Below are 25,115 nucleotides of genomic sequence, written 5' to 3' on the forward strand. Positions count from 1 at the left end.
TCTGGTACCTGGCGCTGGACGAATCCCTCCTTCTGGGTGTATTTCTTCTCCTCGTATTCAATCCGGGCCTCGCTCACCAGACTCACTTTCTGCTGCTGAGTCTGGAACAGAGAAATTCACCGTCCCTGACCAGAAACGACACAAACCAGCCCGGAGCATCGTCCCAGGGGGACCCAGAGCAATTTACAGGCCGTTCACACAGGGGCAATCCCTTGCCCAGCACTGAGATGCAGTCACCTCTGGGGTGAGGCATGGGGGATGTTCATACGGGGGCGGGGGGAATCTCTCTCCTGGTGCCGAGAGGCAGAGGCAGCTCTCATACCTGGGACACCCACTGGAAGCTGACGTTCCCTTTGATCATGAACTCCAGCGGCTGCTGCATTTCCAGGGAGGCGATTTTGCACTCGATCTTCTTACAGGTGGCCACGGAGCAGTCCTGGGGGTGGAAGGATATTGCCAGGTGAGGCAGGGGGTGTGCAGGGGCTCAGCATGGCCATGAGGGTCTGGGTCTGTCTATAGCAGGTGTCCCTTCCCCAGCCCAGCCCCATACTCACTGTCTGTGTTAATGCCAAGGGGAAAGGGGCTGCTGGGACCAGCACCAGCCTGTACTCACCAGCAGGGGGCGCTCGCTCATCTGCTTCACAAAGTCCTTTGAACCAGTCGTTCCCACCTCACTGGTGCACTGAGCCAGCTGGGGCTGGGGAGGGAGAGAGACACGGTGTTAATGGTGGTGGGAATGGGTCATGGGACCTTCCCATCTAGGGGACACCAGCACCAATCCATCCCCAGGGCAGGGGACTGGCTGGCTCAGGGGGGTGGGGAAGGGGACACAGGACCTTTTCCCACTAGGAGGCGCTGGCTCCAATCCAGTCCCAGGGCAGGGAATATGCTGGCTCAGGGGCTGGGGCAGGGGTCTTTCCCCCATAGGCAGCCTGTCCCAGCAGGGGGCGCTGTAGGGCAGAGCAGGTGTCACTGGGCCCATCTCTCTCTCTCTCACACACAAGGGCAGGGAGAGGCAGGTACCTTGGAGGGGACGACCTCAGATGCATCCCACACCTGGACCCCGCTCAGCTCCACAGGGAACTGGAACTTGACCGAGATGGGGACGCTTCTCTGCCGCAGGTTCTTGACCTGAAAGAAAGACCCACCATAGGGCACTGCAGGAAGAGAACCCAGGAGCTCTGATCCCCAACCCCGGCTTTTAACCCTCAGACCCCACTGCCCTGCCAGATCTGGGAAATGACCCAGGAATCCTGGCTCCCTGCCCACCCCTACCCTTACCCCTCCATGCTCTAATCCACTAGATCCCATTCAACCACTTCTAGTCCCTCTCTCTTGCCCATCACACTCTGTGCCGCCGGCCTCACCTCGTACCGATGTGTCACTGGCACACTTGTCCCTGCCTCCTTGGAGAAGTTGACGTACTTGGTCGACTCCTCAAGGCTGGGGGAGGAAAAGGATGGAAGGAACGAGAGAGACAGGAGTGTGATGGATGGGGCTGGAGAGTGGCGGTGGGATGTCATGTCCAGAAGGGGGCGTTGTGCTACAGGGAAGGGCTCAGTAGGGGGCGCATTCCCCTTGCAGTCAGTGCAGGCACCTATGATCCCGTGCGGCGCTAGGGGGCACTGTGCTGCAGGGAACAGGGGGTCCAGCAGGGGGCGCTCCCCCCTCTGTCTCCGCAGTGACCTACCTGGTGAGGATGATGAAGATGCCGTACTTGACCGGCAGCTCCGCCCGGTGACTCATGCGCTCGGTGGTGGGGCCGCCATTGTCACTGCAGGGAGGGGAGGGCAAAGGAGAGAGATGTGAGGAGACTCAGGCAGGTAACTGTGCAGGAAGACTGCACTATAGGCCTGCTCTGCTCCATGCATGGCTCCCACCCCACCCCCTGGCCCTGCACAGCCACCTCACCTGCTGACGTTGGCTATAATCTGCAGCTTGTCCCCCAGGTCGGCCTCAGAGGAGACGTCGAAGGTGGCGACGAAGACGGCCTGGAAAATACAGGTGGGGTGAGAGTCAGGGCCTGGGGAACTGCCAGAGACAGGGCAGGCACAGGGAATCAGGGGGACTGTTGTATGAACTTAGATGGAATAAATGGGCCCAGAGAGGCGAAGGTGTTAACATGACCCTGTCCCTGCCCAACAGCATTAACTGGGTTTAGGGTTTGGGATTCACAGACCTTGGTTGGTTCCGTACCGTGGCAACACCCCATTCACCATCCTTTTATTACAGACACAGAAGAAATCAGCTAAGGCCTTTGCAATGTAATGTGTTCAATGAGACTTTTATTCTTCCCCCTCCTCCCTGCCCTGCGCCTGTCGCTGGAGCGAGCCTTTTATCCCTCCCCCCCCACTGTCTGACCGATAACTGGACGCAATAAGTGGCCGCTGGGGGAGGAGAGGAGGTTAGTGGAGGGGCTGGAGCTGGCCTGGGCGCTGTGGTTGAAGTCCTGGCCCGGTTCCCAGCAGACAACGAGGCAAAGGCACAAGTGGGGAGAGCAGCACAGAGAGAAAATGCAGCTTCTGCTGCGGCTGCTGCCTCTCGCTGGCAGCCCCCCCGCTGGAGAGACCCCAGATTGTCCGCGCCAAGAGCTGGCAAGCGGTACCAGCCTCGGGCTGGCGCGGACGCTGGATTTAGCCGCCGTCCTGGGCACAGGCTCATCACAGCAGCGAGCACAACACACAGGCTTGGCCGGCTCAGCCAGACACTCCTTAGACAGAGGGGAGCAGTGGGAAGAGAAGAAATAAGGTGGGGAAGGGACGGAGCCCAATGGGCAGGGGTGGAGAGACAGTCTCCCATCCCCAGTGGTGTCTGGATCTCACTGGGGGCAGGGGCAGGTGGCATAGGCACCCACCGGCAGCTCCCCTTGGCCCCGCCCCCCTGCTCCAGCTCACCTCCGCCTCCACCTCCTCCGCCAGGGCTCTGCTGCGTCCTGCTTCTCCCCCCTCCCAGTGCTTGCACTGTGACACAGCTGATTCGTGGGGCAGGGAGGGAGGGGGGAGGAGGGGGAACACGGCGCGCTGGGGGAAGAGATGGGGCTAGGGTGGGGATTTGGGGAAGGGATCTAATAGGGGCAGGGAGGGATGGAGTTAGGGTGGGGACTTTGGGGATGGGGTTGGAATGAGGGCGGGGCCAGGGGCGGGGATGGGGTGGAGTTGGGGCGGGGCTAGTGGCAGGGAAAGGGTGGGGGGGTGCGCACCCACCACCGCCGAGAAAATTGGCGCCTATGGCAGGTGGGTCCCTCTCCCTGGGCCTGGCCCAGTCGGGTCAGGACACCTCTCAGGATCACGATGACGAAGGCCCAATGGTGTCATGCTGGTTCCGAGGGGACAGGTGTGGGGGAAGCCATGACAATGACGCTGGCTCCTTCCCTTTCCCTTGTCTTTTAATGAGCCACAGCTCTGTTTGCACTGACTTGCCGGGCTCCCCGGGCGCTTTCCCCAGCACATCTCTTGTCACGGGCTGGGCTGACCCCAGGGAACTGCCCCTCTCTGCCCCCAGCTGGGCTCACCCCTTGGGAGTTCACAGGCCAGGGCCCGTCCCTACCTCAGCTCTGCTCCAGAAGATGGGGTGGTTGATGTGGCAGGTGCTGGTCCTCTGAGTCTGCTCCTCGGAGCCCACGGCCGAGCTGCACTTAACGGCCATGGCCCTCCTGTTAGACTGACCGTGAGAGACCAGCCAGTGAGAGATGCAGCCCACAGCACCCCCTGCTGAGCCCCCTGCCCGCTCCCTGCAGCACAGCGCCCCCCTGCCAAGCCCCCTGCCCACTCCCTGCAGCACAGCGCCCCCTGCCAAGCCCCCTGCCCGCTCCCTGCAGCACAGCGCCCCCTGCTGAGCCTGCCCGGTGTATGTTGGGGTACCTGGAGCAGCAGGACCCGGCGGTAGGACAGCGCGGCCGGGTAGAAGAACTGCACCCTGGTGCTGTAGGAATTCTCCCCACGGTTCTGGATGGAGACGGTGGTGTTGAGTTCAGGGGTGACCCCCACCACCAGGGTGCTCAAGCTAAGGAGGGGGAGAGAAAGGGGTGAGCTTCTGCAGGGCAGTGCGCTGGCCGGTCTGTGAACTTCTTCTAGCAGTGTCCAGCCGGGGACCCCAGCCCTGAGAGCTTCCTATAACAGTGCCCAGCTGGGAACTCCACTGCTGTGAGCTTCCCATAACAGTGCACAGCCAGGGAACCCAGCGGTGAATCTTCCCCCCAGCAGGGTCCCCGACAGGATCCATCAGCAGTGGAAATCTGGCAAAATCTCCAGCTGGATGTTGAAGATCTGAGGCATGATCAAGCTGGACAGGTCCCACCGTGGTAGGTGTTTGGGGGAGGAGGATTCAGTGACTTACCCAGAGAAATTGAAGGAGATTTCTAACTGGTCATCGCAGCGGCCATCCATGCCACAGTCCTTCTGAAACGGGAGCTGCGGGGAGACCCAGGAGAGCAGGATCAGAGTGGGTAGGGAAGGGGCTGCAGCACCACCTGCTAGAGCGACAACGCAGGGACCCAGGGACCCTGCACTGGGGGACAGCTACACCCATCTGTAACATCCTGCATCTTTGGGGAGCACCGGGTAACCCCCATATTCCTCATGTATATATATAAATGTGATCTTGTATATAAAGCAGGCCGTGTGAGGTATAAGGGGAAAGGTTATGATCTGCTGAAAGTCATTTTTTTATCCATATATGTATGTATATTGTTAATGCATATGAAGTTTTAAAAATTGTGTTGTATGGTTGTTAGTAAAACATGCGGTAGGTTTGGAAAGCACCCAGATACTAGCTCTCCAGAGACAATGACAAAGGAGGTAACCAACACCCGGGTGGGTGCTGAACAGACATCACCAACCATTGTCAAGCAAGGGAGCTACAATGCAAGTGACTCACCTGCATAAGGCCTCACCAGGGGTATTTCTCCACCTTGTGACTCAACAATGCTCACCCAACATGCCTGGACTTGTGTTCTCCACGCACATGGGACTAACGGTATAAAACAGGACACAGGGGATCCCCTGCTGGGCCTTTCTCCTGCCCCCACCTACGCTGCAAGCAACAAGGATGCTCAGAAGACTGAAGACTCCAACAGAGGGGACTGGTCCAGGCTTCAAGGGTGAAACCTGTGTACTATGAACTGCACTATCCAGTGTGGTGAGAAAAACTGCTTAATCTAGATGTTGCCCAGTCAAATAGAGTTGAGAGTTTAGACTCCATGCTTATATTTTCTTTTCCTTTGGTAACTAACGCTGACATTTTGCCTATCACTTAAAATCTATCTTTTGTAGTCAATGAATTTGTTTAGCTGTTTATCTTTACCAGTGAATTTGCCTGAAGTGTTTGGTAAATCTGCTCAGGTTACAAAGGCTGGGGTATGTCCACTTTCCATTGATGAAGTGGTGAACCAATTAATACAATTTCATTGCTCATCTTGAGCAGTGTGAGATGGTATATTCCTGAGGTGCAAGGCTGGGAGCTGGGGGGATTTGGCTGGTGCCTTTCTGTGTGTGTGATTCGTGAGTGGCTCTGGGAGTGTTCGTGCCATCTAGCTGGGTGTGGGGCTCCAGATGCAGTTGTGCTGAGTGATCACAGTGCCTGGAGAAGTTTGCTGCTTGTCACTAGCAAAATATTGAGAGAGACAGCCCAGGCTGGAGGGCTAAGTGGGCACAACAGTCCCAGGCTGCACCCCCAGAATACCGTCACACCATCATCAGCCCTGCACCTGCCCCCCCACATACAATCCCTCTTCCGCCTCCCCCTCTGGCAAGCAGCAGCATCACACTTCTAGCGGTGCCAGGGCAGGGGGACTGGTTGGCTCAGGGGGATGGGGAACAGGGCATGGGGACTTCCCCCTCTAGGGGGCCCTGGCCAAAATAAAATTTGATTTTTGATGAACATTTTTCATTTTTTTTTTTTAAGACATGGATATTTTGGGAGCTTTGAGGAGAAGTTGGAATGTTCCCACGGATGAGAGATGGGTTGCACTGTGTAAAGGGGTTTAGGAGGCTGCTGCTGCCTCTGAATTTTCCAGACTCTTGCTTTCAAACGGTCACTGGTTCGATCCCGGCAGCAGAACCACCTCGGGGCCTGGCTCTGGCACCTTACCGAGCCTGTAGACACCGGCGCAGAGTCCTCGCTCAGGATGGGTTTGAGGTTGCTAGCAGTAGAGATGGGCTCCCCTGTCAGGCTGTAGTTGAGGCGCAAGGTGATGGGGGTCACAGTGTCCTCCGGGCAGAGCTGTGGAGACAGAGAGACAAGTCGGGCCCCTGAAAGGTAACAGGAGCTGGGGGCTGGGTTGGACTCGGAAAGAGGTTTGTTCTCTGGGTGATTTGGGAGCAAGGGGCAGACACAGTGGGAGGGGAAGGAGCCGGGACCCCACACACTCACAGGTAACGTTATCCGATACGTCTCACATTTCTTCTCAATGCGGAGCCGCAGCTCCCCGCTCAGGACGGGGCCGGTGGCGTCGAAGGCGGCTCGGATCTTCGTCCGCCCGGGGTCCAGGGCCAGGCTGTACTGGATAGTGCTGAAGATCCTGTCGCCTACGGGGGAGGGGAAATGAGGGACAGAGAGAGACACAGTGGGAACCTCAAGGGGAAATGGGACACGAGGCCTTTCCCCTCTAGGGGGCGCTGGCTTCAAGCCAACCCCAGGCCAGGGGGGGAGGGGAGCGGAGGATGGGTTTGGTCTGACCTAGGCTGTCCATGGTGCTCTTAGTGATGGTGAAGCAGACCTCTGCCCTGCTGGCCTCCGTGTTAAGCTGCTCCTGCTCCTGGCAGTCGAAGGCCGAGGTGGGGATCGTGGGGGGCTGGAAGCTGATGGAGATCTTGACTTTGAGCACAGGCCGGGACCTGCCATGGGGGGAACAGAACCATCACCCAGCTGCTCCCTGCAATGGGGCCAGCCCCCCTCCCTCCCCTGAGCCTCCCACCCAGCCTGGATGTGCTCACAGCACCCAGGGAGTCTTTGCCTTTTAAACCTTTGTAACTGTGTAACTCATCAAACAGGGAAGGAGACTTCTCTAATGCAAAGGCTGGCTTCCTACAGAAGGGGAAGGAGAAGGCCATTGAGACCAAATGAGCCATTGTGAGACATGGAAGAACAGAGACTTGGTTAATTGCATTTCTCACCCCCTCTAGGAAGAGCAACCCTACGCATGAACTTGTCCCATCTACGAGGGCTCTGGGGAGAAGGGGATACAAATCCTTGACAAGGAGAAACTTATTGTCTTTGTGCCACTTGGACTCTAAAAGAGCAAGACTCAGTAGGCATTAGCAAAAGACCCCCAGCTGCTTAGTTTGGGTTACCCTAAAGGACATATGGAGTTTGCTTATTACAGAAGATTCTCTTATCTTTTGGAATCGAAGACGGTAACTCATTTGCATGTGTAGGTTACCTGCTTAAACAGTATAAATAACTCTCGTTTCTTTTTCTTAGTTACCAGATCTTTAGCTAGTTTATTACAGGATTGGCTACCAGCATGGTCTTAGGTTTGAGATCTGACATACAATTGCTCTGGGGTAAGTGACTGGTCCTTTGGGGCAAGGAGTAACCTGAATATTGTTGTGGTTTTTGGTGTAAGGGACCATCTATCACACAGGCAAGCTTATCTGGGTGGCAAAATAGACCAGAGTGCCTGGAGGGGCTCTCTGGGACGCCATGGTGAGGTTGTTATAGTGCCTGAGGAGTTCATACTTCTAACTTGGGTGGTGAAATCTAATTATAGAGCACACAGCCAATTTGGGGTTTCTGCCCTTACGGTTTTCCAGCAGCAGGCAGCGCACACACATACATACATACATACATACACACACACACACACACACACACACACCATGTACTGTCGCTGTCTGTGATTGCCATGTGGAGCAGTGCAATGACACAGAGTAACTCACCTCAGCAGCAGGACCTGCCCTTGTGCTCCCACCGCGATGTCTGGCAGCCCATCCCCAGTCAGGTCTGTCCCGCCACTGACGGCCTGGCCAAAGTAGTGCAGCCCACTGGGAAACTGTGACCCCTCTATGTGCTGTGGGGCAGAGAGAGCAGTAAGGGGTGGGGAAGGGGCGGCTGTACTGTATAATGGGCAGTAGGGGCAGCGGAGGGTGAGGGATGGGGAAGGGGCGGCAGTACTGTATAATGGGCACTAGGGGGCAGCAGAGGAGGAGGGATGGGAAGGAGGCGGCTAAACGTTAATATGCACTAGAGGGCCATGGGCCCCCATGGTGTCTCTTCGGGGCTCACCTGTCTGTACTGGGGACTGAGGCCTCTTTTTTCCCCATGGAAGATGTACAAGGCCCCACGATTGTCATTCTCCATGGGGGCCCCGATGGCCACGTCCGTCTGTCCGTCCCCGCTGATGTCCCCGATTTCAGACATGCTGGCCCCGAAGTGCCCGAACGCCTGCCCCTGCAGTGTCTTCCTGCAGATCAGCATCGTCCCCTGCAGGCCCCACCCAAAGAGACAAAGGGTGAAAGGATCAGCGCCCCCTACAGAGACTCGTCCCTGCTCCCTGCAGCACAGCACCCCCTAGTGCCACACTGGGGTATTGGGGGTCAGCACTGACTGCAAGGAAAGAGCATCTTCTACTAAGCCCCCCACCCTGGTCCCTGCAGCACAGCGCCCCTTAGCCCTGGACTGGAGCATGGGGTCATCTCTGCCTAGCAAGCCATTTAATGGGATCCCATCCCTAAATCTGTCCAGCTACATCATAAACCCCAGTTCTTCCCCTCTCTTACCTGCTGGTTAATCTGGCAGATATAGACGCGCCCTCCATTCAGGGGAGTATAGTACATGGGGGCTCCGATCAGAACCAGGTCCGTGTTCCCATCTCTGTTGAGGTCCACAGCGCACAGTGTACCCCCGAAATACGAGCCGACCTGGAAGGGCAGATAAGTCGCTCCTTCCTTTTAGTCACTTCCTCCTTCTCCCACTGGGACCCACCCACACACACACACACACACACACACAGAGCCTGCTGGGAGCAGGATTAAAATCCCACATTCATTCTGTCCTCACCATCACCCTCATTTTACACACAGCAGGTAGTACTGTCCCACTGAACGTATAGGCTGTTAGGTCTTGGAGAAATGCTGATTGTTCACTGTGGTTCAGTTCTTTTTAGCTGCTGTGTTTGTACAAGTGAAGTTTATTCATTGAATCTACTTGGCTGAAATTGTCTTTCCAGTTCGGTTTGCCTGAGTGCACAGGAAGCTGTATGTGAGAGAGGTGCTTCCTGCTAGCTGTGGTGCCATTATTTAAACTACCGTGTTTGCACAAGTGAAATGTTTCCCCTCTCTGTCTGGATCACTCTTGAGTCTCATCTAACTGAACATATAGGCTATGAGACTGTCAGCTCTTTGTAGTCTGTGTTTGTACAGTGCCTAGCACAATGGGGTCCTGGTCTGTAATTTGAGCTGGTCTGTAATGTTCCTAGGTACTACCTCAAAACAAATAAATGATCATCATCAAGCGGATTGTTAGCTGTGGTGCAGATGTCTACACCAGTAGCATTTATCCATTGCCTGAGTCTCTGACTGAAACCTCTCAGTGCTGCCTACATCTGAGATATGAACACAAACTGTTACATGTTGTGGAAATATTGCAAACTTCCTCTCCTCCCTCTCACTTTCTGCCCATCATTCCCCATGCCCTCCCCTTACCTGCTCTCCCAGCACCTCGGTTTCCTCCCACCATCCTCTACGCTTGGAATCTTGGCTGAATAGAATGACTTTGCCAATGTGATTGTGGCGAGGGGCCCCAACCACGTAGCTGCTCCGCCCCTGGGATGTGATGACCTGAACTGAATAACCTGCAAGAGACAGAGACACGCAAGGGTGAGAGGGGGGAGCAGGCATTTCCAGACACAGGGCCTCACACAGCCTTACAGCAAAGGCTTGATCATGAGCCCTGCTGAGCCTGCATGGGGGGGTAGGTGTCAGGAGCCCCCCTTGCTCCCGTGTGGGAGATCAGCATCACTGGACCTTGCACAGGAGGATGTTAAATTAACAACTCAAGGAGAGAGTGCTAAGGCGGCAAATGGGGTCAGCACTGGCTGACAGGGAATGAGTCCCCCCCACCCCACTCCATGCAGCACAGCACCCACTAGTACCTCACTGGGGCATTGGAGCCTGCACTCACTGTGAGAGGAGAGCGCCCCCTAGTGAGACCCAGGCCCCACACCCCTGAAGCACAGCATCCCTAGTGTCCCATTGGGGGCACCCCTGCTTCGCATGCCGTCTGATGGGATCCAAGCCCCAGATTTAAAGATATCACTTCAGCTCAAGAAGTCAGGGATGTATTGTACTGAGGTGGCAAAGAAAAGACATTTTTGAATGCTTCTATCGTGATGCTAGCACTCTGGGTAATCAGCAAGAGGGCACTGGAAATTCTCATTCACGAGAAAAAAAATCTCAGGTGGCATTGTCATTACTGGAACCTGGTGGGACAATTTTTATGGCTGCAATGCAAAATTCCCTGGTTCCAACCCAGAGTGGGTAAAAGCAGGGCCGGCTTTAGGCCAATTCCCCCGATTCCCCAGAATTGGGCCCCCGCGGGTAAGAGGGCCCCGCGCCTTAGGCTCACCCGGTGGTGGTCCACTCCAGCGGCATTTTGGCGGTGGGGGGGGGGCGCTCTGAGGTCTTCGGCGGCATTTCGGCGGGGTGGGGGGGATTCCAGGGTCTTCGGCGGCATTTCGGCGGGGGGGGGGGGGAGAGGTCCTTCAGTGCCGCGGAAGACGCGGAGCGGTCCTCCCACTGCTGAAGTGCCGCTGAAGACCCAGACCGCGGAATTGGGCCCCACAGGTCCTAAAGCCGGCCCTGGGTAAAAGGGATGAAGGGTGGCACTCGATATGAAAGACTGGACATGACAGACACCCCAGCCTGGTTCAGAGTACAGATAACTCAGAACAGCAGGAGCAGGAAGCATGGGTGAGGGGTGAACCCCCGCTTCAGGTAGACTAGCTTGTCCCCCACTTTCACCAAGGAGCCACCCTGCCCACCTGCCAGAGCTCCAAGTGCCTGTCCTGCTTGCCCCAGCCAGCTCCCCTGAGCACCAGGCTAGCCCCAGCGCCAGGCCGAGCCGCGCCCCCCCTCCACACAGAGCGGGTCCTGGAAGCAGCCATCAGCATTGACTCTGAAAAGTATTTAGGGGTCACAAGGGAACATGAGCTCCCACAGCAATGCTGTAGCCAAAAGAACTAATGCGACCCTTGGATGTATAAAGAGGAGAGTAACGAGTAGGAGCAGAGAGGTGATTCCCCCATATACCAATACTGGAACACGGTGTCCCAGTCTGTTGTCCACATTTCAAGAACGATGTTGAAAAATTGGAGCGGGTGCAGAGAAGAGCCATAAAAATGATTCAGGGGCTGGTGAAAATGTCTGACAGTGAAAGAGTTAGGGCTCAGTCTGTTGAGTTTGTCAGAAAGAAGGAAAGGTGATTGGATTTTAGTGTAAACAAACTTTCATGGGAGAAAACACTGGGTACCAAAGGGCTCTCTGATCTCTCAGAGAAAGGCAAAACAAGTAACCGGTGGCTGGAAGTTGAAGCCAGACAAATTCCAATCAGAAATGAGGCACCAATTTTTAACAAACTCCCCAGGGCTATGGTGAAGTCTAAATGGTCATGTAAAAATAAGGTTTTCAGTTATAATAGCAAGAATGAATGACAGAATAAATGCTACAAAGATAAAATATTGACAAATCTTAATGTAAGTGCAGTAATAAGAACATAAGAACGGCCCTACTAGGTCAGACCAAAGGTCCACCTAGCCCAGTATCTTGTCTTCTGACAGTGGCCAGTGCCTGGAGCCCCAGAGGGAATGAACAGAACAGGTAATCATCAAGTGATCATAGAATCATAGAATATCAGGGTTGGAAGGGACCTCAGGAGGTCATCTAGTCCAACCTCCTGCTCAAAGCAGGACCAATTCCCAGCTAAATCATCCCAGCCAGGGCTTTGTCAAGCCTGACCTTAAAAACCTCTAAGGAAGGAGATTCCACCACCTCCCTAGGTAACCCATTCCAGTGCTTCACCACCCTCCTAGTGAAAAAGTTTTTCCTAATATCCAACCTAAACCTCCCCCACTGCAACTTGAGACCATTGCTCCTTGTTCTGTCATCAGGAACCACTGGGAACAGTCTAGATCCATCCCTTGTCACCCATTCTCAGCTTTTGGCAAGCAGAGGCTAGGGATACTAATAGCCATTGATGGACCTATCCTCCATGAATGTATCTAGTTCTTTTTTGAACCCTGTTATAGTCTTGGCCTTCACAACATCCTCTGGCAAGGAGTTCCACAGGTTGACTGTGCGTTGTGTGAAGAAATACTTCCTTTTATTTGTTTTAAACCTGCTGCCTATTAATTTCATTTGGTGACCCCTAGTTCTTGTGTTATGAGAAGTAGTAAACAGCACTTCCCTATCTACTTTCTCTATACCAGTCATGATTTTTTAGACCTCAGTCATATCTCCCCTTAGCCATCTCTTTTCCAAGCTGAAAACTTCCAGTCTTATTAATCTATCATACGGAAACCGTTCCATACCCCTAATAATTTTTGTTGCCCCTTTCTGAACCTTTTCCAATTCCAATGTATCTTTTTTTGAGATGGGGCGAGCACATCTACACACAGTATTCAAGATGTGGGCGTACCATGGATTTATAGAGTGGCAACATGATGTTTTCTGTCCTATTATCTATTCCTTTCTTAATTATTCCCAGCATTCTGTTTGCTTTTTTGACTGCCGCTGCACATTGAGTGGATGATTTCAGAGAATTATCCACAGTGACTTCAAGATCTCTTTCTTGAGTGGTAACAGCTAATTTAGACCCATCATTTTAGATATATAGTTGGGATTATGTTTTTCAATGTGCATTACTTTGCATTTATCAACATTAAAATGATAATAAAATATGAAAAATTACAATGAGGAAATGACAACAGTCATTACAATAATTACAGTGATACGATGATAATAGTTATTACAATAAAAAGTGACTGCAGCTCATCTGTCAAGAAGGAACATAAAAGCTTTTATAAACGGATATATTTCACTTGTTAGTGAGATACATCTGCTTCCGGGGGGGGCGGGGGAATCTTACAGGGGGGGTGATCTCACTGGGGTCCCACTGCTGGTACTGAAATGCACCACCTCTGGGGTGGGGCACGGGCACTGTTCATGCATGGATTCCTCCCCCAGTGCTGAGATGCAGCTGTCTCTGGGGTGGGGTGTGGGGACTGTTTGTACAGGGATCCCTCCCCCAGCACTGAGATGCAGCCATGTTTGGGGTGGGGCACAGCAGCTTGTAAATCACCTGACAGGAACACTGGGCTAGAGATGTGTTGAAAGATTTCTCTCAGGCTATTCTTACCGAGGTACGCATCTTTCATGTCCCCAGAGGCTCTGGATACGTTGATGAAGCTCGGCTCCCTGCTGCTCCCATGCAGGTATATCCCACCGGACCAGTCATAGGCTCCCACCGCTCCCAGCACAGGCCCGTCCTAAATCGACACGCACGGCAAAGGGAATGGATTGCACAAATCAGACAGCCCAGCAAAATATAGCCAGGGAGAAATAATTAGCAGACTGAGCCACCATTCAGCACAGCCTCCCCGCCCCCCCACAGCTGCATTTGGCCAGCACTGACTGCAAAGGGGGAGCACCCCCTATGGAGCCCCTGCCCCACTCCCTGCAGCACAGCACCCCCTAACACCACCCTGGGGCATTGGGGCCAGCATTGACTGCTAAATTAAAGCACCTATAACTGCTGTGGACTACTAAGGGATGGTCTCTCCCATCCAGGCATTAAACCAGCCAGACTCTATCCAGGAAAATCCATCAGGCACCCCAGTAAATGGCAGCGTGGGACAAGCACCGGGGCCAGGCATCACTCACAGGGGACAGCAGGGAGCTGAATCCATCCTGAGACATCTCCAGCTGGAAGGAGCTGCTGCTCTGGGACTGGGTACCTGGGGGGAGAGACAGACAGACAGACATGGGAGAGATCATCCCTAGGGAGGTCTTGTGTCCCATCCCCACCCCCATGAGGCAACCCAGCGCTCCCGAGAGGGGAAGGTCCCATGTCCCGTTCCCTGCTGAGCCAGTCAGCCCCACTGATTAATTTGGCCCCCTGAGCAGTACATTACAGAAGCAGCCAGAGTTGCTAGCACTTCACCCTGGAGCTCAGATACTCTGGTGACGGGCACAGAATGGACTCCTTACAGGGATAGCTCCTGGGTCCCTTTGCGATGCAGAATCCAAGCAGCTCCCTGGCCCATCGCTACCCCAGGATGCAGTTTACACAGCCCCAGGGCAAGTGAAGTGCTTCTCCCTGGTCCGGTACCTTCAATGGCAAAAATCTTCTCCTGCAGCTGGTTCTGGATGCCCCGGAGAGCATCAAAGTCATTCACCTGGAAGATGTGCTCATCGGTGGGATTAGAGGCAATCTCACGGAGCTCCTGCTGGGCACTATGCTGGTAGAAGGCATCGCCTACCTTCATGAGGCAAAGGTGCAGGAGAGACCAGGGACAGAAACAGAAGAACATAAGCATGGCCAGACTGGGTCAGACCAATGGTCCATCTAGCTCTGTTTCCTGTTTTCTAACACTGGCCATTGCCAGATGGTTCAGAGGGAATCAGAAGTGATACATCCTGTTGTCCCATCCCAGCATCTGGCAGTCAGAGGCTTAGGGACACCCAGAGGCTTAGGGAAATACCATGAGATACCCTGACCTTCTTGGCTAACAGCCTTTGAGGACCTATCCTCCATGAATTTATCTAATTCTTTTTTGAACCCAGTTATACTTTTGGCCTTGGGGTTTTGAGGGTGTGTAGTGGGCCGGTCACTCTGTTCCAGTCAGAAAGGGGTTAAAAGCAGCCAAGGGAGGCTGGTTGGGTGGTCAGCCACAGGTGTGGCTGCACCCAATTAGGGCACAGCTGGCCCTGATAAAAGGGCAGGCTGAGAGGGTGAGAGATGTCTCTTCCTCCAGCTGGGGAGCAGAGATGACCAGGCTGCCTGGGAGAACAAGCAAGGTACCTGAGACAGAGCAAGGCTGGGGAAAGACAGGCAGAGCTGAGGAGCTCTGGCCTGGTGAGTCCCCAGGCTGAGGCCTTGCTAAAGGCCAGGGGAGGTACTAGGGCTGAAGGGAGGCAGGTGGGACTAGAAAGGCAGCAGGATCCAACCCTTGCCAGTGATGACTGTCCATTTCAGACTGCAGTTTGCCCCTGAAAGAAGGGGCTAGATGACGACTGGCAGTAGCTACTGAGGCAAGGTGGGTATAGGGGGTTGGGGTTCCCCTGGGAGGGGAGACCCAGAGTGTGGGGGCACTGCTGTGGGGTAGTGCCCCAGAGAAGGGACACCATGGGCCAGGGGGGATGCAGGGCCTAGACTGACATCAGTGGTAAGACAAGTAGTGACAGCGGGAAAGACACTCTCCAGCAGAAGGTGCTCCAGTGCTGGAAGAGCTAATTCCCAAGGTAACCAGCAGGAGGCGCTGCGCCAGTGAGTGCTGCGCCTTACTACACAGGCACAAGACGTCAGGAAAATTTCGTGCCCATCCACAAAAGAGAGAAGCTTTGGTTACACACCTGGAAAAAGCAGCCTGGATAAAAAGATCCAACTTCCTTCTTTTTGGAGGGGCCTTACACCGTGATTAAGAAACTAAACAACTTGTCTGTTCTCATACAAGACACAAGGGTGTGCCCCTTTGTAATGCATTGAGAGTCGGCAAACAGATTAATTGAAGGAAAAAGGAGGGCAAACCAGAAGGCTGCTCAACCACTATCCCAGAGGGATGTAGAAAAAAATTCAGAGATACCCAGCAGGTAGCTTATAAGGGGAGACCAGTTGTGGAGGTGGAATTGCCAGGGTGTGCTTGGGACCTCAGCCCACTGCCATCTTCTGCAGACAGTCTGTCCACAATAGATAAGCCTGACCTAGAGGACATGAATCCTGCACTTCCTGTCATTTAGATCCAACTACAAGTGATGTCTGGGTGGCTGAATTTGTTGCAGTGTCCCAACAAAGCTCTGTGATTCTGTAGGTGAGCATTAGGATAGATAGATCTCACCCCGATGGCGTAGCGAATGATCCCAGCTCTCTCTGCCTTTGGAATCACGTCTGAGTATCGAAGTTGATCATTTTTCATGCCGTCTGTTACCACAATGAGAATCCTGGCAGCTCCAACCCGGGATCCTTTCTGTGAGATAAACAGCTCCCTCCTGGAAATGTGGCACAGGCAGAGGGGTTAGTTCTTTCAGCCTCCATGTCTGTGGGGTGGGAAGGAAAGCACTTGTAGGGGAAGAGGAGGTACCTACACCACTTTCTGGATAGCAGTGGCCGTGTGGGTATAGTCTCCGAGCTGACTAACTTGACGGACGAGTGAATCTATGTCGTGGGTGCTCTTGAACTTATTGAAGTCAAAGTGTTCCTTAAAAGTGCTGGAGAACTGCATGAGGGCAAACTGGGAGACAAGAGGGGGAACAGGGCAGGGTGGAGTAAGAGTGGGTCAGAATAGCAGAGATGCTGGGGCATTGGGGGTCAACACAACTGTGAGGGGAAAGGGCCCTGTATGAGCCCCCAGCCCGCTCCCTGCATCTCAGCACCCTTTGATGCTGCCCTGCCTGCCAGGGGCAAGGGATGCTGGCGGCTCAAGGGTCTGGAATCAGCGGCTGCCAGTTACCAGCGTGTCGGTGCCACGGAAACGCCTTATGACCTCGATGACAAACGTCTTCATCGTTTCAAAGTCACTGTCACCAATGCTGCCTGAGCCGTCAATAAGGAACACGATGTCTGTGGGGTGTTTGGGACACTCTGGGGAATGGAGAGGGTGGGGGTTACCCAGAGAAATTCAGCTAGATGGGCCAAGAGACACCAAATGGCAGTGAAACTGCCAAGACATCTGCCCATCTAGCCTGGTATCCCACCCCCTCCCCGCCACCGTCGTACAGGCCCATGGACCCATCTAGCCGGGTCCTGTCCCTGCTGCCCCAGATCAGACCAAGGACCCATCTAGCCTCATTCCTCCTCCTCCTCCCCTGCTGGCCCATATTCCACCCCCCCACTTGTCCCCTGGGTGCTGGTTCCCCACCCCGTGGACTGCCCCTCACCTGGCAGACTGTCCGGGATGCGCCGGAGCTGCTGGAGTCTCTGGTCCAGGAGGAAGCAGTAGCCTTTGACGTACATGTTCTCCCCGCAGGCCTGGTGCACCGTGGGGCCGCACACCTGGGCACAAGAGAGGGACGGGGTCACTGGGCTCTCGTGAGTAGAGCCCCAGTGCGGGAGAGCCAGGGCCTTCTCTCCATGGATATGCAAGTTCCTGCCAGGAGAGGGGACTCCCATAGGGCAGATGGGACCCCAGGACCCAGCACTCGTTTCCCAGAGGGGACAGGAGAGTGACACAGGGACATCACCTAGTTACCACACTCCCTGCTATGGCAACGCCCAATCATTGGTGCCATGTCTACATCAACCAGTTACACCCCTCCCTGCTATGGCAGTGCACAGTCAAGGTTGCCACGGTGAAGTCATCCAGTTGCCACACGCCCTGCTATGGCAGTGCACAATCGATGTCACCATGGCGACATCACCTTGTTACCTCCATCTCTTACAACATCATCTCATGACAACTGTCTCCATGGCGATGTCAGCTGGTCACCATGCTCACTGCTAAGTCAGTTCATAGTCACTGTTGCCTTGGTGACATCACCCGGCGACCACCTTTCCCCACTAATTACGGGAGTTACCAAAGACCCCCATAGAGTTACATCACAATTATGTCACCCAGTCATGAACTCTGCCCAAGTACCCCAGTCGCGCTGACACAGCCGTTACTACCAGCTGTGAGGAGTGGGGTTTGGGGGGAGCTGCCCCATGACATTCCCAGGGAGCAAGTGTCAGACCCCAGTCCCAGCACCCATCCCCCCCATGCACGGTACCTACCAGGAGCTGGGAGCCCTGGGCAGCCAGAGACAAACCAAGGGACATCTTCACAGCATCAGAGGGCCCTGAGGGTGGAAAAATGCACACCAGAATGAGCAAATAAACCCCACCCCCTGGATAGAACCCAGGAGTCCTGACTCTCAGCCCTGCCTCCCATCACACCCCAGCTCCAACCCACTAGATCTCACAGCGCTGGAGATAGAACCCAGGAGTCCTGACTCCCAGACCCCCTTGCTCTAACCCACTGGACCCCACAGCACAGGGTGCCCCTACTCTGGATGGGGATCTCCTGGCAGCGTCCGGAGCCCGGGCCGCACTTGTAGACTTTGCCGGTTTCATTCACGTTTCCTGTCTGCAGCGGGGCCCCGACGAGCAGCCTGTGGGGAGAGAGCAGAGGGGGGCTCAGGGGATACCCCATCACACCCAGAGGAGTGGGGCCCAGGAGGGGCAGCCCAACCAGACGGGCCCCTCGGGGATGGGTGTGAGGCACATAGCTATGGGGTCCTGAACCCCGCTCAGCCCTTACCCCCCAGCACTGGCACTCCCAAACTGCACCACGCTCTGTCCGAACCCTGCAGCAGCCTCCTGGAAGGTGATGGGTCCCTCCATGTCCACGCTGAATCCATGGCTCGGTGCCAGCACTGCAGGGGTTAAACAGCCATCTGTTAGAGCTTCCCCTATGCAGAGTGGGGCCAGTGGTGGGGGCTCAGGGACCAGCCCCTCCTGTTTCTAGGACTGACTCTGAGGCCCCACTCCCCTCCCAAAGCTGAGTATAGAACCCAGGAGTCCTGACTCCCAGCAGCTCATTTAAACTTCCCTTATGTCTAGCCCTTGAAGGCCTTTTCTTCCAAATCATTCCATGCAAATCAGCCTTCATAGATTTATGGACTGTACCGCCAGCTGGAACCACTGTGATCATCTAGCCTGACTTCCTGTGTAACACGAGCCAGCAAACTTCCCTGAACTGAACCAGACCAGAACATTTAGAGAAACATCCAGTGGTGGAGAATCCACCACAACCCTTGGTAAATTGTTCTGGGGGTTAATTCCTCTCACTGTTAAAAATGTTGCACCTTATTTCCAGTCTGAATTTGTCTATCTTCAACTTCCAGCCATGGGAGCACGTTAGACCTTTCTCTGCTAGATTGAAGAGCCCATTGTGACAGTCAGCAGCGTCCCCCCACCTTAATAGCTAGCAGCCGGCAGCCATTAGGGGGAAGCAGACACCTCAAATACACAGTAGCCTGAACTTTTCAACTGTCTTCCCTTCAAGGCCTTGAGGTAGTTGGAGCTGGTCCCAAACTGGTTTTCACTGACCAGATAGCAGAAGCACGGGTCTGGCAACCACCAATCAAGTGTTAACACGGCAAGGGCCTTTGTCTGAATGTGTATAAAGGATCTGTAAAATGTGTGTAAGAGAGTTTTTTGTACCAAGGTGCAAAGCTCTCCTTTCTTCTGCAGAATAAAGCAAACTTTCCTTATCCCTGTCTGGCTGTTATTGGCTCTCAGCTAGGCGGACCCGATATTTCGGTGACAGTTTCTGGCGACTCCGCCGGGACTCTCCTAGCTCAGACATTGGACTCCGGATGGCTGCGGCGAACTGAAAACAGCGCCAACGGGGTGCTTAGCCCCCTTTCCTCATTTCACCGCAGCCCCTGGGATTCGTGCTCCGATAAGGTGAGTCCTAATAAAATAAGAAGACACTATCTGGGTCTGGTCTGGTTAACTGGTTAATAAATTTCTGTCTTATACATTTGGGCGTTAGGTGTGTAAACGAAACTGAGCCTCTCATTCATAATTCCTCAGAGGAAAAGCCATTGCGTGCAATAAAGCTCTGAGGTCGAATTGGGATCGTTCTGTCCTGTCCCCTGTAGCGGTCAGTATTAGTAAAAATTCCTGTAATAAAATCCTATTAGGCCATAATTCCCTCTGATCTCTGTGTAATTCTCTGTTAAAGTATCAGCAGGCAAATGGGTGGGTCTCTGATAAAACCCTCTAAGGATAGCCCTTTGAATTATATGTTAAGTAAATGGCCTTTACCCGGTGTTTAAAAGTATTCTGGTAATGGGTATAGGTGGAAAGCCATTTGACTGTTCTGTGTTACAAAAAGCTACTGTAAAAATCTCTGAAGTCTCCATCTCCCATGCCTTTCTGCTAGCTCCTGATTCCCCAGTTAATCTCTTGGGCAAAGACCTGTTGTGTAAACTGCGTGCTCAAATTTTCTTTTCAAATAACAAAATCATCCTCCAGTTACCTCAAAACCAACTTCCCCAGCTATGTGCTGTATTAACCCAGAATTCAAAAAACTCGATCCTGCCTGCGGGCCTGATCCTACCCAAGCAAGTCAGACAGAAGGTACAAGCCTCCCTATGGGGCACTTCAAAAGCGAACTTGGGCACTCTCCGGACAGAGACGGTACGAATACCCCTGAGGCCAGGCATTAACATTCCTCAAATTCGTCAGTATCCCATCCCCCGAAAAGCTCTGTTTGGCCTCTGAAGTCTTATCACCACATTCCTGCGGTTGGAAGTGCTGGTTCACACCAAGTTTCCTTTCAATACTCCCATTCTGCCAGTCAAAAAACCTGACAAACTAAAAAAAAAACCCTGGAATACCGATTTGTCCAGAACTTACGTGCAGTAAATAAGGTTGTTCAAGCTAAAGACAATGTGGTACCTAACCCCCACACAATCCTGACTGCCATTCCAGCAGGTACTGCTTGTTATTCGGTAATAAACTTATGTAATGCTTTTTTTAATATTCCTCTAAATAAAAACAGCTAAAATATCTTTGCATTTACATAAACGGACCCAAAAACTAACCACTAAGGTGGCAGAATTAATAGCCCTCACCCAAGCATATAAGCTGGCAGCAGGTCAGTCTGTAAATATATATACTGACTCAAAATTTTTCTTTGGCGTTTGCCATGCCACAGGCCAACTCTGGGCAAAGTGTGGGTTTATTTTTACCTCCAGTGGCACTAAAATAGCACATGGGCCCTTAATCCTAAAATTATTAAAAGCCATACACCTGCCATCCGAAATTGCCATCATCCATGTTCGGGCCCATCAGAAGGGAAACAATCCCACCATCTGTGGGAACCGGCTGGCTGATTCAGCTTTAAAAGCAGCCTCCCTACAGCCTTATATTACCAACCAGATGGTTCTCACATCCTCCACCCCACCAACTCCAGTCCCAGCCCCTTTTACCCCTAAGCCATTAAAGGTCAAACGTTGAAAAAGCATGGGGGCCACCAAAATGCCAAAAGGGAAATGGCAACTACCTAATGGAAAAAAAGCCCTGTCCCGAGCTGCTCTGCGACCTGCCCTATTTAAGCTACACACAAAAAACACACGGTAAAGCAAAAGCCATAGCAGCTACTGTAAATAAACTTTAATATGCCCCTAAAGTATTCCAGAAAGCCAAACAAGTCCTTGCCACTTGTGACATCTGTGCAAAATTCAATCCAAGGGGGGAACCTAAAGGCCCCCCCGAAGCCAGGTTATGGGCATACACACCCTTCAAGCAACTTCAAATTAACCACTCAAAAATGCCTAAGTACCAAGGCTACAAGTACCTTCTTGTAATTGTATGCCAACTAACTGGCTGGACCAAAGCATTCCCAACTAAACAAGCAACTGCCTTAAATGTAAAAAAAAAAACTTATTAAACCATGTCATCCCTAGGTTTGGCCCTCCTAGGTCTATTAACTCTAATCAAGGAACTCATTTAACCCCCAGGTTATTCAACGCATTGTTAAGGCCCTAGGTATTACCTGGCTTCTACATACCCCCCTCTCCCCCCGCAACCGAGCGGCGCGCCGCTGGACCCCCCCCCCCGCGCGCCGCCCCCCCGCCCCGCGCCGCCCCACCGGAAACCCCCCCCCCGAGCGCTGCGCGCTGCACCGTCAGAGCACCCCCCGCCGAGCGCCACATCGTCGGAGCTCCCCCCGACCGCGGAATGCCGCGCCGCTCTGCCCCCCCCGCCACCCCAACATTGGCCGCCCCTTACCAGGTGCCGCCCCAAGCATGTGCTTGGTTGCCTGGTGCCGGCCCTGCAGATAGCAGAAGCATGGGCCTGGCAACCACCAATCAAGTGTTAACACGGCAAGGGCCTTTGTGGGAATGTGTATAAAAAAATCTGTAAAATGCGTGTAAAACAAAGTTTTTTGTACCAAGGTGCAAATCTCTCCTTTCTTCTGCAAAATAAAGCAAGCTTTCCTTATCCCTGTCCGGCTGTTATTGGCTCTCAGCTAGGCGGACCCAATATTTCGGTAACACCATCATGAAATATTTGTTCCTTATCACTATCAGGCAGGTTTTCTAATCTTCTAATCATTCTCATGCCTCTTCTCTGACCCTTCTCCAATGTATCAACATCCTTCATGAAGTGTGGGCACCAGAACTGGACACAGGATTCCAGCAGCACTCGCACCACTGGCAAATACAGAGGGAGTAGGCCCTCTTTACTCCTACTTGAGTTTCCCTCACTCATGCATCCAAGGGTTGGCCACAGCATTGCACTGGGAGCTCCTGGGCCCAAGCAGTTCTCGGTCTCTCTATCGAGTCTATCAATGAGTGCAGGGTGGCCTGGTAAGCTTGTGCCATGGGAGCCAGAGCTGAGACCCACCAAACTCATGTCATACAAGAAAGACCCAACAGCCAATTGGTGAATCCCTAATGCACAGCGTAGCCAACTCCCCCTATGCACAGCTCTCCTCCCTTCTGCCCTCTCCATCCCTGCAAGCCCAGGCCTGGGAAGAAGAATCCCCTTAGAGCGGCCCCCACCAACCCTGAGACATGGTAAAGACCCTGCAGAGCTGTAGGAGGAGCAGATATGGGGCACAGTGGGTGCAGAATTATGGGGCAGGTGGGTGGGGCTGGGGGGTAAAGGGGAAGGACAAGGACTGAGATGGTTCTAGGAGGGTGGGAGAAGCTGAGCTGGCCTCCCCCATTCTTCCCTTTTCAGACCCCATCTCCCAGTCTGTCCCCCCTTCCCAGTCCATCCCCCTCACTCTCAGCCACCCCAAAGTCAGCCCCCCTCCATTCCCTGACGGGTCCAGGCCTCACAGACAAAAGAGACGTGACATTGAAGCAGGAGGAAGCATCTGTGGTTTTACAGCAGGTTTGCGCAATTGCAAACACTGCATCCACCTCACACCTGCCGGACCCTCCCCCCACATCCTACCGAGCACACACACCACAGAGAAGGGGAGTCCCACTGTGACCCACTCCCATCCCAGAGAGTCTGGGGGAAAAGAACACAGAGGGAACGGAACCCAGGAGTCCTGATTATCAGCCCCCCACCCAGACCGGCTCCAGGCACCAGCCGACCAAGCACATGCTTGGGGCGGCACCTGGTAAGGGGCGGCCAATCTTGGGGTGGCAGGGGGGCGCTCAGGGTTTTTTGGTTTTTTTTTTTTTGGTTCGGTCAGGCGGTGCTGGGGGTGTGGTGGGTTGTTTTAGTTTCGGCGGCGGGGCACTCGGCCGCGCGGCGCTCAGCGGGGTGTGTGTGGCGATGGGGCGCTCGGCAGGGGGGTTTGTCAGCATGGCGCTCCGCGGGGGGGCAGGGGAGGGCGGCAGTGCAGCGCTCGGCGGGGGGGGGTGTTCGGCGGCGGGGGGGTTTTTTTTTTTTTGCTTGGGCGGGGGAGGGAGTTAGAGCCGGCTCTGCCCCCCACCCTCTCAGGCACTACAGCCCCATTCCTCTCCCAAATCTGTGGAGAGAACCTAGGAGTCTTGATACACAGGGCCCTTGCTGTAACCCACCAGACCCCTCCCCAGAGCCAACCAGGAATAGGACCCAGGAGTCCTGACTCCTGACTGTCCAGCTGTTCCCATCTGCCTGCCAGGGGGTACTCACTGGGCACCCATGTGGAGGATCCCAGCTTTTCCCAGTCCCTTTGGCTGGCACTTACCTGCGCACAGGTAGAGGAGCAGAGGCAGGGGGTCCATCCTGTGCTGGGTGAGGGGTGTGTGTGGAGCGGGGAGTGAGAGGTTCAAGGACGCTGCCTGGAGAGGAGGGTGCAGAGGAAAGAGAAGTGATACCGAAAAGAGAGAAACACTGACCAGAGGAAGGAGAGTGTGTTAGGAGGAGGCGGCAGAAAGAAAGAAAGCGACTGTGAGACAGACACACAACTAGTCAGACACACTCTAGCAGTGCCTGCTCTCAGCCCCTCCACAAATGCTGTCAGAGACCAATTGAAGTGCAGCACCCGTGTCTTTTTATTGTTTGTGTCTGTTCTCACCACCTATTATTTACAGATATTTACAGAGACCAACACTCTGGGCGACTACTAACTTCCCAGCCAGCAAGGATCGAGAGCCCACACTCCTCCCTTTCCTGACTCCCCCTGCTTCCCATCTCTTAGCCAGCTTTATAAGGCAGGCTGGCTACTCAGGCCTGCAACTGGATCCACTCTGTTAATTAGGTGTGGCCCCTCCGCCAGCCCAACTAATAGCCTTCTTCCTCTGGAACAGCGCTAACAGGGGCCTGGCTTGTTTCTCCTAGGCAGCACTCTGTTACACACACACACACACACACACACACACACACACACACACACACACACACACACACACACACCACACCAAGAGACAAAAAACACACACAAAAACACAGACCAACCAACATACCTACACTGAAACACACACACAACTACACAGATGCACACAACTACACTGAGATATACACACACATCTCTATATTGAGTGAGAGAGAGACGCACACACAAGGCAAACATACACACACAGAGAGAGGCACGCAACTAACAGACACAAAAACACTAGATACACAGAGACAACTAGACAGAGAAATACCCCTACACTGAGAGAGAGACACACAACTACACAGAGATAGACAGACACATGCACAATTAGACAGAGACACACAACTGTAGTGAGACACACACACACAGCTAAACACACAGACACATATACACAACTACACTGAGCCAGAGCTAGACACACAACAATACTGAGACACACAAATCACACACACAAAACACTGTCACCCAAAAACATGCACAGTTAGACACCATCATAATCATACACACAATATGACAGAAACAACCAGACACAGATAGTCACAACCACACACACTCCTGCACTGACACAACCACACACACTTTTCTTACACCCAGTGACGACCACTGGACAAACATTCCCTCCCAGCCATTCCTGAAGAAGCAAACCTTTCTG

General features: G+C 53.6%; 1 protein-coding gene across 2 annotated transcripts in view; it reads right to left on the reverse strand.

Moving 5' to 3' along the window:
* Positions 1 to 24,342, reverse strand: part of LOC117876234 (integrin alpha-D-like) — a 116,145-nt gene extending 91,803 nt beyond the window's left edge. The window contains exons 1-28 of one of the 2 annotated variants that reach the window (XM_034768180.1): positions 23,834 to 24,326; positions 18,446 to 18,560; positions 18,193 to 18,296; positions 17,920 to 17,984; positions 17,088 to 17,202; positions 16,661 to 16,791; positions 16,296 to 16,441; positions 16,049 to 16,199; positions 14,323 to 14,473; positions 13,875 to 13,948; positions 13,351 to 13,480; positions 9,642 to 9,790; positions 8,718 to 8,858; positions 8,224 to 8,421; positions 7,878 to 8,008; positions 6,676 to 6,833; positions 6,370 to 6,524; positions 6,088 to 6,219; positions 4,336 to 4,409; positions 3,861 to 4,002; positions 3,547 to 3,660; positions 1,912 to 1,991; positions 1,691 to 1,774; positions 1,368 to 1,443; positions 1,024 to 1,131; positions 614 to 697; positions 323 to 436; positions 9 to 101 (exon numbers count right to left, since the gene is read on the reverse strand). In XM_034768180.1, the coding sequence (XP_034624071.1) occupies positions 9 to 101; positions 323 to 436; positions 614 to 697; positions 1,024 to 1,131; positions 1,368 to 1,443; positions 1,691 to 1,774; positions 1,912 to 1,991; positions 3,547 to 3,660; positions 3,861 to 4,002; positions 4,336 to 4,409; positions 6,088 to 6,219; positions 6,370 to 6,524; positions 6,676 to 6,833; positions 7,878 to 8,008; positions 8,224 to 8,421; positions 8,718 to 8,858; positions 9,642 to 9,790; positions 13,351 to 13,480; positions 13,875 to 13,948; positions 14,323 to 14,473; positions 16,049 to 16,199; positions 16,296 to 16,441; positions 16,661 to 16,791; positions 17,088 to 17,202; positions 17,920 to 17,984; positions 18,193 to 18,296; positions 18,446 to 18,560; positions 23,834 to 23,870 (3,252 nt within the window). In that variant the 5' untranslated portion in view covers positions 23,871 to 24,326. Of the gene's footprint in view, positions 1 to 8; positions 102 to 322; positions 437 to 613; positions 698 to 1,023; positions 1,132 to 1,367; positions 1,444 to 1,690; positions 1,775 to 1,911; positions 1,992 to 3,546; positions 3,661 to 3,860; positions 4,003 to 4,335; positions 4,410 to 6,087; positions 6,220 to 6,369; positions 6,525 to 6,675; positions 6,834 to 7,877; positions 8,009 to 8,223; positions 8,422 to 8,717; positions 8,859 to 9,641; positions 9,791 to 13,350; positions 13,481 to 13,874; positions 13,949 to 14,322; positions 14,474 to 16,048; positions 16,200 to 16,295; positions 16,442 to 16,660; positions 16,792 to 17,087; positions 17,203 to 17,919; positions 17,985 to 18,192; positions 18,297 to 18,445; positions 18,561 to 23,833 lie in introns of both variants that reach the window. The other variant, XM_034768181.1, reaches the window with a different exon arrangement.
* Between the last annotated feature and the right edge of the window lie 773 nt (positions 24,343 to 25,115).

Source organism: Trachemys scripta, chromosome 4 (assembly GCF_013100865.1).
Source record: "Trachemys scripta elegans isolate TJP31775 chromosome 4, CAS_Tse_1.0, whole genome shotgun sequence".
In the NCBI taxonomy this organism is placed as follows: Eukaryota; Metazoa; Chordata; order Testudines; family Emydidae; genus Trachemys; species Trachemys scripta.